General features: G+C 48.9%; 6 protein-coding genes across 6 annotated transcripts; 4 read left to right on the top strand and 2 right to left on the bottom strand.

Annotated features, from left to right (window-relative positions):
- Positions 1–1,547: 1,547 nt before the first annotated feature.
- MAA_10416 (uncharacterized protein) lies at positions 1,548–3,652 on the bottom strand (the record flags this gene model as incomplete). The annotated part of the gene is made up of 2 exons (XM_007828414.1): positions 1,548–2,226; positions 3,075–3,652. 2 exons carry the CDS (start codon positions 3,650–3,652, stop codon positions 1,548–1,550), a joined length of 1,257 nt encoding a protein of 418 aa, XP_007826605.1.
- A 761-nt stretch (positions 3,653–4,413) lies between these two features.
- On the top strand, positions 4,414–4,896 carry MAA_10415 (uncharacterized protein; the record flags this gene model as incomplete). Its single annotated transcript, XM_007828413.1, has 5 exons — positions 4,414–4,489; positions 4,560–4,585; positions 4,640–4,690; positions 4,746–4,796; positions 4,858–4,896. 5 exons carry the CDS (start codon positions 4,414–4,416, stop codon positions 4,894–4,896), a joined length of 243 nt encoding a protein of 80 aa, XP_007826604.1.
- A 1,078-nt stretch (positions 4,897–5,974) lies between these two features.
- On the top strand, positions 5,975–6,673 carry MAA_10414 (uncharacterized protein; the record flags this gene model as incomplete). The annotated part of the gene is made up of 1 exon (XM_007828412.1): positions 5,975–6,673. One exon carries the CDS (start codon positions 5,975–5,977, stop codon positions 6,671–6,673), a length of 699 nt encoding a protein of 232 aa, XP_007826603.1.
- Positions 6,674–7,000: 327 nt separating this feature from the next.
- Positions 7,001–8,680, top strand: MAA_10413 (Major facilitator superfamily domain, general substrate transporter; the record flags this gene model as incomplete). Its single annotated transcript, XM_007828411.2, has 4 exons — positions 7,001–7,442; positions 7,498–7,630; positions 7,711–8,119; positions 8,180–8,680. 4 exons carry the CDS (start codon positions 7,001–7,003, stop codon positions 8,678–8,680), a joined length of 1,485 nt encoding a protein of 494 aa, XP_007826602.2.
- A 613-nt stretch (positions 8,681–9,293) lies between these two features.
- MAA_10412 (UDP-galactopyranose mutase) lies at positions 9,294–11,345 on the top strand (the record flags this gene model as incomplete). The annotated part of the gene is made up of 6 exons (XM_007828410.2): positions 9,294–9,551; positions 9,612–9,692; positions 9,753–10,109; positions 10,165–10,644; positions 10,708–11,144; positions 11,204–11,345. 6 exons carry the CDS (start codon positions 9,294–9,296, stop codon positions 11,343–11,345), a joined length of 1,755 nt encoding a protein of 584 aa, XP_007826601.2.
- A 966-nt stretch (positions 11,346–12,311) lies between these two features.
- MAA_10411 (uncharacterized protein) lies at positions 12,312–13,353 on the bottom strand (the record flags this gene model as incomplete). Its single annotated transcript, XM_007828409.1, has 2 exons — positions 12,312–12,780; positions 12,854–13,353. The coding sequence occupies 2 exons, from the start codon at positions 13,351–13,353 to the stop codon at positions 12,312–12,314; spliced, it is 969 nt and encodes a 322-aa protein (XP_007826600.1).
- Between the last annotated feature and the right edge of the window lie 1,074 nt (positions 13,354–14,427).

Genomic DNA, 14,427 nt, shown 5'->3' with positions numbered 1-14,427 from the left:
TATTTTTTTACTTTTTTTTTAGCCTTTTTATTTTTATTATAAAGTTTATTAGTACGCGTAGAGTTTATTGCAGACTTTCGCCGGCGCGTAAGGTTATAAATCACCTTGTAAGCTAGTAGATTTAACGTATTATAATACGTGTACTATTTTTTAAATTATATATTACTATTTAATTAGCTAGGTATAGCTACTAATTATACTACTAGTAGGTTCTGGTAATTAGCTAGCCTTTTTTTTATTTTTTTTATATTAATTTAATAAAGTTTATTAGTTTATATATCGCCGTAAATAATTATCTAGGACACTAATTTACCTCTTGTTATACTCTCTAGGACACTGTAGCGAAAATTTTAATATTACAGCGGCGCCATGCATGTTAGAGTTCTGAAGGTACAGGAGGCCTGGTACAATGAACTTTGGTACTAACACCATGTTGCATGGAAAGGTTAGGCCTCAATAAATCCCTCTTTTGTGCCTAGTACGGAGCTCTACGTACATTTATATACCCCTATTGACCCATAACTAAACAGAGTTCCTAGAAACGTGGTCTTCAAAAAGCGGCATGTGTTATGAACATGGATCGGTGATTCCAAAAAGACTCAATGACTCCAAACCTCCGGATAATGGATAATTACTATGTAGCCACCTTCCCCCACCCGACGAGTCTTTTGGTAGATGACTGCTTGAGATCAGCATCTTATTAGTTTCTCACAGGATTACACACGTCGCCCGTCAACCAAGGCAGAGTCCTGGAGCCGTCTTCTTTCTCCACACGTAACCGTCTCAAGGCTTGATGCGACCCTGGACGTCAATCTTACAGACCATTTTCGTATATTTCTACAGACCAACATCTTGTTGTTGGTTCATGGCAGTGAGATGCAAAAGTTCCACGCATCGCGTGTGAAACTCGCATATTGACCCGCATTTGACTCGATGGATAAGTGGCTGCAAGGTTAACCATAACACCGGAGTAACAAGCAGATGACAGGTGCCACAGCCTTGACTTGATGGAGTAGGGCTCAAAAGCAGACGCTTTTTGATAACTTTCTAGGACAAAGACTCAAGTGTTCAAGAGGGAAGAAGGTGAAAATCCCGCGTTGGACGTATCTGTCGCAGTGCATGCGTCTCGCCACCAGCTTACCAACAAGGCACCCATCCATCGTCTTGGCACATGTCTGTTGGCAAAGAGGGACTTGCAGCTAATAGCTCTCGTCCCTGAAACGTACCAAAAAACGTCGTGGGATGAATTAACTTTCTTCCTTAGGATATACCAGATGTATCCCGCATTCTGGGCTCCAAAATGTTCTACGTTATCGGTCCCTCTTTGCAGTCTCACACAAGTTACATCATTATACAGCAGCCACGAACCAAGATTAGAGACAGGCGAGACATATCATCAGAAGGAATGGACAATTTATTGATAAGTATCACGATATTACTTTTGTCATCTTGCGCGCATTTGTCCGACTCCGTGTGCAGTTCTTGGGTAGCTGTATCCCAAGCTAAACAACCATCTGCTACATGGCCAGACCTTTTCTTTGCATTTGCTATTCCGCATCCGTGTTCAATGCCACTCCAGCAATTGTATCACGACCCGGATCTAGAAAGATTTTGCCGCAGTGCTTGCTGTGCGCTTCACTGTACGACCGCGGCTCAACAGTCTTTCCGTTGAAGCGTGCCCGCTGCTCCTTTCTCCAGTAGAAGATGCAGTGAATAACATGCCAGTGGCCAGTCATGTGAAATCGCCTGTCTGTGTAATCTGCCATTTTTGCAATCTCCTCGATGCTAATCTCTTGGGTGTGATTGCCGTCAGCCCAGTACGTCCACTTTCCCCCGGGGCCTGGCCCGGAACGCTCAAACTCGGCCGTTAATTCGTCATCTCGGCAATGTTCGGGCAGCCAAGCAGCAGCCAGTGAGTCGTATTTGCATCCCAGCTGAACTGCCTCTGCTGTGGAATTGCCACAATCACAGGATGTAAATGCCGGTGCGGCCTGGTGGTGCTTGTCTATTGCAGCCCCATCAGTGTGGTTGCTCGACTTGGGTTGGACAAGACTGATAAAACCCAAAAGTGCGAATGAAATCAAAATCAAGTCTTTGGCGACAGAGAGCGATATTTTGAAACCTTTACGAGATGGCAGGTGCTGCTGCTTTGTATATTCCGCCGAAGAATCTGAAGAGTTGTCGCGATCTACTGTGAGAGACTGTTCTTCGGTGTCCGAATTGACGCTAACCGGTGTTATTAGTTTCTGTTGTCTTGGAATGGAGATGGATCAGTTTACTGGTTGTATTTGAAGCCCATTGTGAAATGCTCAGGGTCGGTCTGGTGATATGTGGGATGTTGACGGAAAGTTGCGGCTCACTTGCCTTGGCCTGAACGACGCGGCGAGGCCGGAGAAAAAATACTCACCCTGGGTCTTACATCACTGTCAGCGTCTGCTGATTGAATTATTTGCCCAATTACAAGACTGCTCGTGGTCATTTGACCCATTCCGGCGTACATGGCTCCAGTTACGTACATATGTACACCGGACCCTTTTCACACAGCCCTTGTTAGCAGAAGCCACCTAGGGTTGCAGGTATCGAGTTGTTCCATAGTGTCATTACAATGTTTATCCAAGTGAATGTTCGTCTTAAGTACTTCTTTTATTAAATGTTTTTGTCCAAAAAAGACGAAGGAATCGCAGAGCAAGAAACCATCCCATGTCGGGTATTGATAACTTTCATGCTTCCCAAAGTGCCAAATCCCTTAGAACTACTAGTCTCACTAATACGAAAGAGCGTGTATTGTCCAACTACGCCATTCTTAAGTGCAGTTGCATGAGTTTAGAATTCTAGAGGGGTCAAGAGACCTGCTGCCTTTGATTAACTGGCAAGTAGGGCTGATGATGCTGAATAAAACCACTCACGCCATGTTCAAGCGTGGAAGAAAACACTTTCGATATCCGAAATAGGCCATGACTCCTTTCTCAACAGTATACGGATCCCGTGACTCTCTGAGAAAATCGATGCAATGATTCATATGTTCCTCATCCAGGTGTACATCTAAAACTCCGAGATTTTGGTTGTGAGCATACCGCTTTGTCGCGTTGAGCAGATACCGGCAGTGCTCGTAGTGCTCCTCAAAACTGACAAACAGCTCTGGATATTCTAGAGTACCCTCGAGTAGTTTTTCTTGGGGAATGCGCTGGCGCTTTTCCTTGTCCACCCAAAAGTAGTAGTCGTGCTGATCGACAAAATAGTCATGCTTTTGCCCGTCAAAACAGGGAGCAGGCACCCATCCGTTGACGAAGAGATCGAACTTGCAGCCAGCTTGACGGGCTGCCTCTGGACCGCCAGTGGATTGGCAGGGGACATAAGGGCCTTTGGAATTGTCGTGACGCACCGGTAGACCTCCAAACTCTGCAGGTATATTTGCAGAGACTGTATCTTTTTGGAGCAATCCGGCTTCGCGGAAGTTGGCTTTTATGTTGAGGACCAATACGGTACCGAGAATAGCAGAGACGATGATGTGACTTGTGAGCCACGCGGCCATTATTAGCGTCGAGCTACACGCACGTTGATGATGCTTCTTGACTCCATCATTGAGCAGGAACGGCTCCTTTTCTGGTCCCGACCACTGACTGTCGTTGTCGTCTATGCTCTTTGAATCCATGGGCAATCGTTGGAATATTGCGAAATTTCTTGATCATACGAAACAAAGGACAGAGAAAAATATAGACGACGAAATTCTCGTTACAAAATGGAGGCGAGGAAGATGGTTTGCGAGCGCGACGTTTACACCCAGATGGGGGGTTGCGAGTGGATGGTAGAAATTCGCCTATTGTGAAATGATTAAATTCTGGCAATCAATTAGTCAACGATAACGATCCTGTGTGACAGAATCAGCGGCATCAGTATTTCAATTCGGCCTTGTGCGTTACCTCCGAGTAGTAATGCCCGGCCAACAGACCAATTCAAAAGGTATTCGACCGGTGGTTTTTTAATTTGTGTCGGTTGCTCTTATGGCTCAAGAAACCCTGATGCAGCCTTCGTTTATGCATGATGATTCCTACTGCACCTGGTGTTGCCCGAATCGATGCCCTGCATGAAAGTCTATGGAGAAATCATAATCGAGCCCTGAGAAAGAGGTTTTTATCCATGCAATAAGATGGATACTGAGTCTGATGTGGTCGGTGCCAACAATTCAAGGTGTTGGATGCCTATGCTCTGGGGCGTTTAAGTCGGCGAGATTCCCCTTGATCGCCGTTCACAGGCTTTGTCTTGGATACACGTGCGTTTCCGCTCCATTCAAAGGCAGATATAACTCGCCTCCCTTCCGTCTTTGGGGGAAAGGTTGCGCTGTCATAACTACAAGTTAAAGTTTGACAACTTTGCTCAAGTTTGTTCCATTGTGGAATATTCTACTCTTTTACCATGAAGTCTATTCTTTGCGTAGCTTTGGCCGTTCTGGCAGCAGCTACTCCTATTGTTGTCCGCAATGATGCTACCCGTAAGTTCCCTCTCGCCAAGTCCGGGACAATTGAATCAGGAGACATTCAAGATCACTTACAGTGTTACAGAAGTGGCCCGCAGCCCACAATTTCAGGTTTGTTTGAGCAGTCTACCTTGGTCTTTCTAGCAGCTAACTGTGTCTGCATAGCCATTCAAGGCCGACGAAAGCGCTTCTTACAAGCGTACCCCTCAGTTCCAGGTAGGTTTGGGTAGTCAATGGCGGCATTTCCAAGACGTCCACTGAATGTGTATAGCCTTTCAAGGCCGACGAAGACGCTCCCTACAAGCGTGATCCTCAATTCCAGGTGTGTTTGAGCATCCGGCCTACCAATGTTTAAACTCTCACACTAACTTGACCCCACACAGCCCTTCAAGGCCGACGAGGCGGGGATTGGCCAATACTAAAGAGTGACATTATCGTAAACGGCAATTGCTGGTGCCAAGGTAGTTCAGCCGCTGTCTTGAGGACAAAGTACAACGAGTCCCTGTGGTCAGTTTGGCAGAATTTTTCAGTCTAGCTAGTGCATTGCCGAGCTAGTGGCACTATGGCAGTGAGCACATGCAGCTCTCCTAGTGCGAATGGAAACGTTTGTCCCTAACATGACTGTTCTAATTAATAATATTGAATTGCCCCAGCTACATTGTAGTCAAATAGCCTCATATCAGGGAGAGAGTACTCTTAGAGGGCGCCAGACTACACACGGCACAGTTGTGTAAGACTGCTCAGGAAACCATGGTTCATACGCATTGCGAATGCAAGCATGTCGTTGAGTATTTGATGTGATAGGTCTGTCACTTTTAAGCTGATGCAGGCTGCTGCATCTCAAGTTATTTGCGGCGTTCCAGGATAAGTAGAGCGGGGTTAATCCTATTATGGCCTGGCGGCGCCGCTTCCGTCTGGTCCGTCCCGTGTGTGGAGCCGACTAGAATCCCACGTGTAGCCGAGTGGGGCCGATCCTGCCAAAGCGGGGGCATCAGAGCACGCTGGCAGTTTGATCCAAAACGAAGAGGCTGACTGCAGGCAGAGAAACCGGGAAGTGCGGTCAAAGTCCGTGGACAATGCTACGTCGGACTCGCCAGAAACAGCATTCTCCGAGATTATATGTGTTATATTCTCCTTTTGATCACCATTCAATATGATAATGACGCTGCCGCCCAAGCGATGGCAACCAAACCGGGACACTTGTTACAGCGAGTGACAAAGCTGTCGCCGGGAGGGGCACAGCGGAAGGCAAGATTGAAATCATGCTAGAGCGAAATAAGAGACTGTAGGGTAGCTTGCCTTTGCTCCAAACAGACTGCAGAGTCAAGTATACCAATACCAGCTTTTAACAGGTAGTAGTCTATTTTATTAGCTACCTAATTCACTCAGATGGCGATTTCCTGAGCAGTCGGCAGTCTATTTCTCCTGCGATTGTCAGGCATCCACCACCACCTCAGTCATCTCACTTCCTTCCCTCGCTAATGCCATATTCCTTCTATCATGCCGCGTTCAAGCCTGTCAGCAGAGAGCGACAACCAAAGCTTGCTTTCACAGAACAGCGTTGAATCCGGAATTGGGGAAAAGGCGCAGCAAGATGTGACCTACGGATACTGCTTGCGCAGGTTTACACCATCCCTTGATACAAAACAACTAGTTGTCGTAGCCATCGCAACCATCATCGCCGCCTTGGCTCTGGCAACACTTGCTCTGGAAGCTCTCGCTCTGCGATTGGGGCCTTCATCTGACGGCGGCTCCATTAACCGCTGCGGATCAAACACGGAAGAAGCTCTAGCTCTGGGCTGCAAGTTTGACGCCATCAACTACTCATGGCAGCCGCCCGAGTGCTTCCATGAAAAGGTCTACAAGCGTTATTGGGACTTGACACGCGCGCAGGGAGCGCTCAAGTGGTACGCCGACTCGAACTTCACAAAGGAGCTGCCGCAAGACATTGAGCTCCTCATGCATACGCCACATGTGTGGTCGGAACATCGGCTTCATGTCGTGCATTGCCTGTACGACTGGGAGCTGATGCATTACGCACTGTCAATGAACAAGCCAGTGCCAGAGTTCATCTCGCGCCTCAACCATACCGTGCATTGTGCGGATACAGCCCTGGACCAACATTACAGAATCAAGGATACAGTTATCAAGGCTTCACATAATAGATGCGTCATGTTGGCACAGGTGAAAGTTGATTAGATGTTTTGGAATCGATCGATATGGCCAAGCCAGGACGAGAATAGAAACGACGGGGGATGTTGAGGTTCTAATGGAAAACGGGCGATCAGGACTCTCAAGATGGGTTGTTTTATTAATATTCTTGAAGAATGTAACAAGATATACTCTATACATCAGCCGCTTACCTATCCAAGTAGCACCAAATTGGATATGTTGCCTGCCATGGATGGGTCCAACGTAGTCATGAGCCAGACGGGCTATTGGACCATGGTATAAAATGCCACCCTAAAGGCCATCTTGCCAAATGCTTTGTCTCTTTACCTTTTCCCCAGTCAAATCTATAGCATCATGACCTCTTCTAATGCGGTCAGTCAAGAGCAGGAACCTCTTTTGGCCCGGGGAGACATAGTCCGGGATGGCACAGGCACGGTACAATCGCAGGCCCCGTCGCACCACGTCCCTGTTCTTGTGTTTGGGTACATTTCCATGTTCTTCTTGACGCTGTATCCTAGTATTTTCCACACGGCCCTGACTCAGACCATGGAGGGAAATATCTGCCAGATCCTCCACCCTAACGTCACGAACCCAGTCGCGGACCTGCGCTGCAAGGACGCAGAGGTGCAGGCCGAGCTGTCGCTGGTGTTGGGTTTGGAGAGCACCTTTGGTCTGCTGCCGACACTACTGTTCAGTATTCCCTACGGAATGGCTGCTGACGTCTATGGCCGCAAGCCCATTGTCATCCTATCGGCAATTGGAGGTACCCTGTATAATCTGACCGCAATGATCGTCTGTATGTCTTCTCCTTGGCCCTCATAAACCGACACCAGAATTAAACGCCCCTGAAGGCCGCTTTCCTAATATATTTCCGTCACGGCTTCTTTGGGCCGTGCCTCTCACGTCAGTTGTTGGCGGTGGCTCGGCCATTGCCTTGACAATCCTGTATGCCATGGCGAATGATGTCGTGTCCAAATCACAGAGGTGCGTATAAGTTCCACCCCATGCCCTTGATTCCTTACAATTCGCACCGGTCCAACGCTCACGCCATAATTTACTGATAGATCCATGACGTTTTTGCTTTTAACAACCTCGCGCCTCGTCGCTGTCCTCGTTAGTGGACCAATCACCTACGCCACTCTCTCTCGGGGGCAATGGCTCACGTTTGTTGTATCGCTGCTTGTCCAGTTCCTTGGGCTCTTGACGTCGCTTCTACTACCTGAGACGCTAACGCTGTGCAACGATGAAGCGATTAGCCGCCAAAAGACGGCCAGGTCATTTGTATCCGTGATTCGCACAAGAACCAAATCTTTGGTGACGGAAGCTCTACCGCCATTAAAGGGCGTGATATGGGGCAATAGAAAACTGTGTCTGCTTTTCTCGAGCATGTTTTTTGCGCACACAAGCAAAACGATGGCTGCGTCAATGTACGCGCAGTATGCTACGAAGCGTTACGGTATATCCTGGGGAGAGGTACGTCTGCAGAAATACTCAAAGCCTCTCACAGCAGCATTGGACTGAGGCGAAATACAGGCCGACCTGATCATTTCTCTTCGGAGCTTCGTAATGCTGGGTTTATTTCTATGTATTCTTCCGCTCACAAACTACCTTGTCCTCAGAGCTGGAATAATGCCAATTCGACAAGACTCGTGGACGGCACGAATAGGCATCACGCTCATCATAGTCTCTTCCTGGATTACTGGCTCGGCAGAGACGCTGCCCGTGTTTATTGTGGCCATTGTACTTTCTGCCTTTAGCCTTTGTTTGGAGCCGGCAATGCGCAGTCTCATTGTTTATTCGGCCAGAAATGCAGGCACCGGCATGGTTTTCTCCGTCATGGAGCTGCTTCAAGCCCTGGGTTTCATAGCCTCTGGTCCTATTGTTGCCTCGAGCTTCCGGCTAGGCCTGCATTGGGGCGGGCAGTGGCTAGGGCTACCCTTGTTGATGGCATCTTGCATGGCGATGCCTGGCGCTGTGATTATATGTGCTCTGAGAATTGAAGAGACTGAAGACGAGGAGGAGGAAGTAGCTTAGCACCGAGGAGTAGAGTAATGGCCACCTTCTTGTTGTCACACGGTTACACAAGGGCTACAGTCACGAGACCTAGATTAAAGTCCCTCACCGACTTCTTGTATTTAAAGACCCAGTGCCCCTTTGGTCAATAAGGCCTTGAGGAAAACCGAGGTCCTTTGATACCAAAGACTGTTATTAGATGAATTGAGTCATTGCTCCAAGCTTAAGCCCTTGTCACAGTTGTTGCTTTACAACTAGCAAAGGGATCAACATCCGATGCACATGCCGTGCCCCGTCTTCTTGTTGCGCCCATTTATGCAAAAGGTCCAATCAAGACAAGGAGTCGGGTTACCAACTTTGCTTGGAAGGCGGCGCGGCAAGGTATATACATGCATGTATGTATGCGTGGGACACCCAATTTTCAAGCCGACCGGACACGTTACATTCATGGCTCTTCAAGGTCAACTGGTGGACATGGATGCAGCTCCTGGCGCTGTGCCCCCTACACGGTCCATATTCATCAAGATTGAAATGCCAAGATTTGGTCAATGCATGTGGAGGAAAACGAATCAAGAGCGGTGAAGACGGCGGGGAGGCAAAACGGGGCACATTGCAGCTTCATCCAAGCGATTCAATGTTGCGTTTAAATCCAGCTCCTATTCCCCAGTTGTTCAATACATACAACCAGTGCATTCGGCGAGAGCCTCGTGACGACGCATCTTCAACGCCAGACACTTATCCCGTCTTCTCCATCATGGGCAGTAGCCAACAAATGTACGCACGCCATCCCCTTACGCAAGCATGCGCTGACATGACAAAAAGTGAGGTCGATGTCCTGATCATCGGTGCTGGCCCAACTGGCCTGGGTGCTGCCAAGCGCCTTCAGCAATTGGTATGCTCCAAAATCATCATGACGACCCCATTCGTGGTCACTAACAGCTTGTGACGGAAGAACAGCGCGTCGTGGCTCATTGTTGACTCGAATACGACGCCTGGTGGTCTCGCATCGACAGATGTCACTCCAGAGGGTTTTGTGAGTTCCTCGGCTTCTCTCTGCTCGTGCTTCTTTTTTGACATGGATCAAAATCTCTAGCTGTTCGACGTTGGTGGACATGTCATCTTCTCCCACTACAGCTACTTCGACGACTGCCTCAACGAAGCCCTGCCCAAGCCCGACGACTGGTACACGCACAAGCGCATCTCGTACTGCCGCTACCAAGGCCAGTGGGTTGCCTACCCCTTCCAGAACAGCATCGCCGCGCTGCCTCAGGAGGAGCAGTCAAAATGCCTAGAGGGCATCATAGAGGCTGCCCTGCAGGCCCGTGGCCGTGATCCCGCAGACAAACCCAAGAACTTTGACGAGTGGAATATCCGGAATCTGGGACAACGCCTGACCGACATCTTCATGCGACCGTACAACTTTAAAGTTTGGGCCGTTCCCACAACAATGGTACGGGTTTACCGTTGTTTCGAGTTCCCAGCTGACAGACGCTTCTTCATTCTAGATGAACGCGACGTGGCTCGGAGAGCGAGTCGCCGCGCCTAATGTCAAGCTTCTCACGTCCAACGCTGTGCTGAACAAGGTGGCTGGACCATGGGGGCCCAATGCTACTTTCCGCTTCCCGGCGCGTGGCGGAACCGGTGGCATCTGGATCGCCGTGGCCAACACCTTGGACAAGCACAAGACGAGCTTCGGTCAGCATGCCACTGTGACAAAGGTCGACGCTGACGCAAAGAAGGTGTATCTGAAAGATGGTGAGTCCAAGGTAAACCCCCAAAGCAAGATTCTACTGACGGCTGGAACTGGAGGCACCGTGGTCAAATACTCGTCTCTCATCTCGACCATGCCTGTTGACCACCTCGCCGCGTCCATGGGCGACGTCAAGCTCCAGCAGATGTGCAAGCGTCTGTTTTACTCCTCCACTAACGTAATTGGTGTTGGCATTCGCGGAAAACGCCCCGAGCGTATCGGCGACAAATGCTGGGTCAGCACTTACACGGGCGTCCACCCGAAATGCATCCAAACCGATGCTAACCATCATCAATAGCTGTACTTTTCCGAGGACAATTGTCCCTTCTACCGGGCCACCATCTTCTCCAACTACTCCCCATATAACCAGCCGCACGACAAGGTTGAACTAGTCACCAAGCAACTGGCCAACGGCAAGCAGCCAAAATCGTCGGCACCGCAGCCAGGACCCTACTGGTCTCTTATGCTCGAGGTCTCTGAGTCGTCGTACAAGCCTGTCAACCATGAAACGCTTCTTGCGGATTGCATTCAGGGCCTTGTCAACACGGAGCTATTAGACCCTGAAGATGAGATTGTCAGCACATATGTCCGGCGCTTCGACCACGGATATCCTACGCCACACCTGGATCGCAATGACGCCCTGGCAGATATCTTGCCCCATCTTCAAAACAAGGACATTCTGTCCCGGGGCCGCTTTGGCTCATGGAAATATGAAGTTGGCAACCAGGACCACAGGTGAGTCACGACTTGTTGCCTCGCGCTTGGGAAAAGCCATGCTCATCTCTTCTTGGCAGCTTCATGCTGGGCGTCGAGGCTGTGGATCGCATCCTGTTCGGTGGCATCGAATTGACACTGGGATACCCCGACTTTGTCAACGGCCGCGCCAACACGGAGCGCCGCTTGAATATTATCACGAGCTTATCCAAGCGGTCATGAGGAGCGTATGAACTGGAATTGGCAGCTATTCTTGTTGGTCTCGCTGGTAATGATGGCTTGCACCTTGCTGTAAGATACGTGTTTCCAAGACTAGGCATAAAGATCATCGAATTTACCACCAAGCTAGGCGGTGCATACTCATTGAGTGTCAACTACCAGTTGTTATAGCAGCTCCTGGAGCAGCATACTGGCTGTAGTCCACTGGCACCTTCAATGTTGGGTTGAAAGTGATATTAACTGCTGGGGAAGAGCGGCCGGAACCAAGGCACACAGTACTTGCCCTAGTAATTCTATGTACCAGTTGACCTCAATCATTGTTCCGAGTTTCTGCCGATTTCATGGATCTGGGACTCAGACTCCATCTTTAGCTTTAGCCCTTAAATTGCAATTGCTCATCTGGCAGGATATATGCTATCCTGGGACCTACATATTTAAATTTATCTGCAACCCGATATGGCTGTGTGTCGCGAGCAGTTTGATAAGACAAATCCACGAGACCGCAATTGGGTCTTCTGTACTTGAACCTTTGTGTAACCGACATGACTTTTAAAGGTGACTTCGATAGAAGACCCTGAGCGTTCACTTCTCTTCTAGAAAAAAAAAAACAAAGCAAAGACATTTCATTCCTCAAGGAACACAAGGGCCAATCGTTGATAGTACTTTCAAGTAACTATCAGTCAGCCACCCTCTTAACAAGGCGGTTTCAGATATTTTGTATGCCTCTTCCCTCTGACTGTGACAAGGGCTAAAGGCTTGGAGTATCATGACTCGATTCATCTAATAAAAGACTTTGGTATTAAAGATCCTTCGTTTTCCTCAAGGCCTAGTTAACCAAAGAAGTCTATTTATACAAGAAGTTGCTCGATTAGACCGCCTCGCTTGCCCAAGGGAAGGCCCTGTTGCGCCGAAACAGCTTCATCTTGTTTGCGTAGAGAAAACGCAGATACCCGCCAATTCTCGGTCAAGTCAATATGACAACCATTCCATTGCCCCTGCCGCGAGAGAAAACCCAATAGTTGCTATGTTCAAGCCTTTCGGCACCATAACAGACGCAGCTGCGCTCTTCTTTGAAGCCGTGGTGGCTGCAGCAGAGCTGGAAGCCCCAGATTCAGAATCCTTTCCATTGCTCGCTGAAGCCGCAGTAATCGTGTAAATGACCTTGTCGCCCCCATTCGTATAGGAGAAGACGGAGCCGCTCGGTGGTGCAGTAACAGATCCAGGATTGTTGCTCAAAGTCGCGGTGCCACTGGTAGGCAAGCTGCTAGGCGGGAAATATGTGCTCACGCCTGCCAACGAGAAGTTGAGATCTGATGCGCAGTTGATCTTGGTCATCGGCTGGCATTCGCGGAAGTTGATGTCGAGCTGGGTCTGGATCTTGGATACCGAGGCCATGCCGACTAAATCGGGTTTCGTGTCGGGACATATCTCGAAAATACTAGATCAAAACAGTCAGACGTTGCGGCAAAAAGCATGACCGAGAATACAACTTGCACAACGCGCCTGCTCACCTCGACATGGCGCCGCTGATTTCGCAACAGCCACAAGCGCCAATCTTGTCACCGCGTAGAATGGTATCCGCGCCATGTACGTTTTTCATGCAGCTCGCGCCCTGGGTTATGCTGTCTGTAATAGCTTTGTACACCTTGCCGACGTTGCATGAGCAAGCACCGGCAGCATTGTCCGGAATGGGAAAATACGGAACAGGTAACTTGGCGATAGGACAGTCCATGAGATACGAGACGAGGTATTCTTGGTACTCGCATTCCCAGACACGGTTCCAACAGTGCGCCGCATAGCAGTTGTAGTTCAGGATATAGTCTTCGCACGCACAGGCCTGCTGAGCTACCCCGTCGCCCTTGGTTTTTGAGAAACAGGCGTCGATCTTTTGATTTGCGACGTTTTGACAGCTCTGAAATCCAGGAGCATCAGCGCATCCGTTGCTGGTCAAGTTGCCCACGGCGTTGGCAATGGCCGCCACAGAGAGAAGCGTAAGCAGCCTGCGAGACATGGTCGCAAATTATTGCTTCGAAGATTGGTAGACCCCGAAGAAATTGCTCTCTGTGTGCTTTGAATGCTCTATACAAAAAAAAAACTTTTGTCCCTTCTTTATTTCGGACTGGCGGCCTAGACGCCCCTGTGTAATACCATTTTGCGTGAGGCTGAATTCGATTTGCCGTTTAACCGGCACTACGCGGAAACCATGTTCAGCACAATGCTTACATGACTTTTAGATTGGTCAGCTTATGTGCCACGAGGGGTCGACGGTTCGACTTCCGCTCAAAGCTTTACGCTACAGGCTAAAGCTGATTGTTTGAACAGGGAAGGTCGACGGGCCTGAGCCCAGCACGCTACATAGTCCGTTGATGGAGAAACGCGAATTCGCATGCAAAGAGTAGAAGACTAATCATGACCCTTGCCTTGTATCGTGTTTATAAATTCAATTTTTGGAACTAGGTGTAGACATATGGCGATGATGCCAAAGACGCAATCTTGACACCAATTCAGGCGCCGGCAATCGCAGAGTTGGCGTATATGCAGATGAACCATATGCAGCATTTATAGTCTTGTCAAACAGCTGTCTGTGGACAAAGCGCTCGTTTCGAGGATGGTTTCACAACATATTATTTGTTTCGTATTTTTAACCCTCTTGCTGCCTAGCGAAAGAATCTGCGGTGTTCCTTCCTTGTTGCACGAGACAAATTAGCCACATGTGCAACTCCCCAAAATGGCTATTCGTACCATCAGCCGGAAGTCCGGCACGGTGGTCTTGTGGATGAGCTTGGTTCGTGAACAAGGTTCAATGTTCTACAATTTCAGCCCTAGAAGCTTATGCGCACTGAGCAACCGGATCGCAACGCGACATCATGCTAGCATCGAGGAGTGCTTGGATTTTAAACGCCTGAATCTGCCGTGCTGCATTACCAGAATGTACGCGCCTAATTAAAACCTGAACAAGGCACGGCCCCAGATTGCCCGGACTCCTCGCTTTTAGTCTCCATTTTCTGGCCCCTTTTCTTACCAAGAATCATGATGAGTGATAAAAAGCTAAATGGTCGCCTCGGAGTCTAGTATAGACTGAGAA

Source organism: Metarhizium robertsii (genome assembly GCF_000187425.2).
Source record: "Metarhizium robertsii ARSEF 23 chromosome Unknown MAA_Scf_37, whole genome shotgun sequence".
Classification (NCBI taxonomy): Eukaryota; Fungi; Ascomycota; class Sordariomycetes; order Hypocreales; family Clavicipitaceae; genus Metarhizium; species Metarhizium robertsii.
The sequence above is the reverse complement of the archived record's forward strand: the minus strand, read 5'-3'. Positions and strand labels throughout refer to the sequence as shown.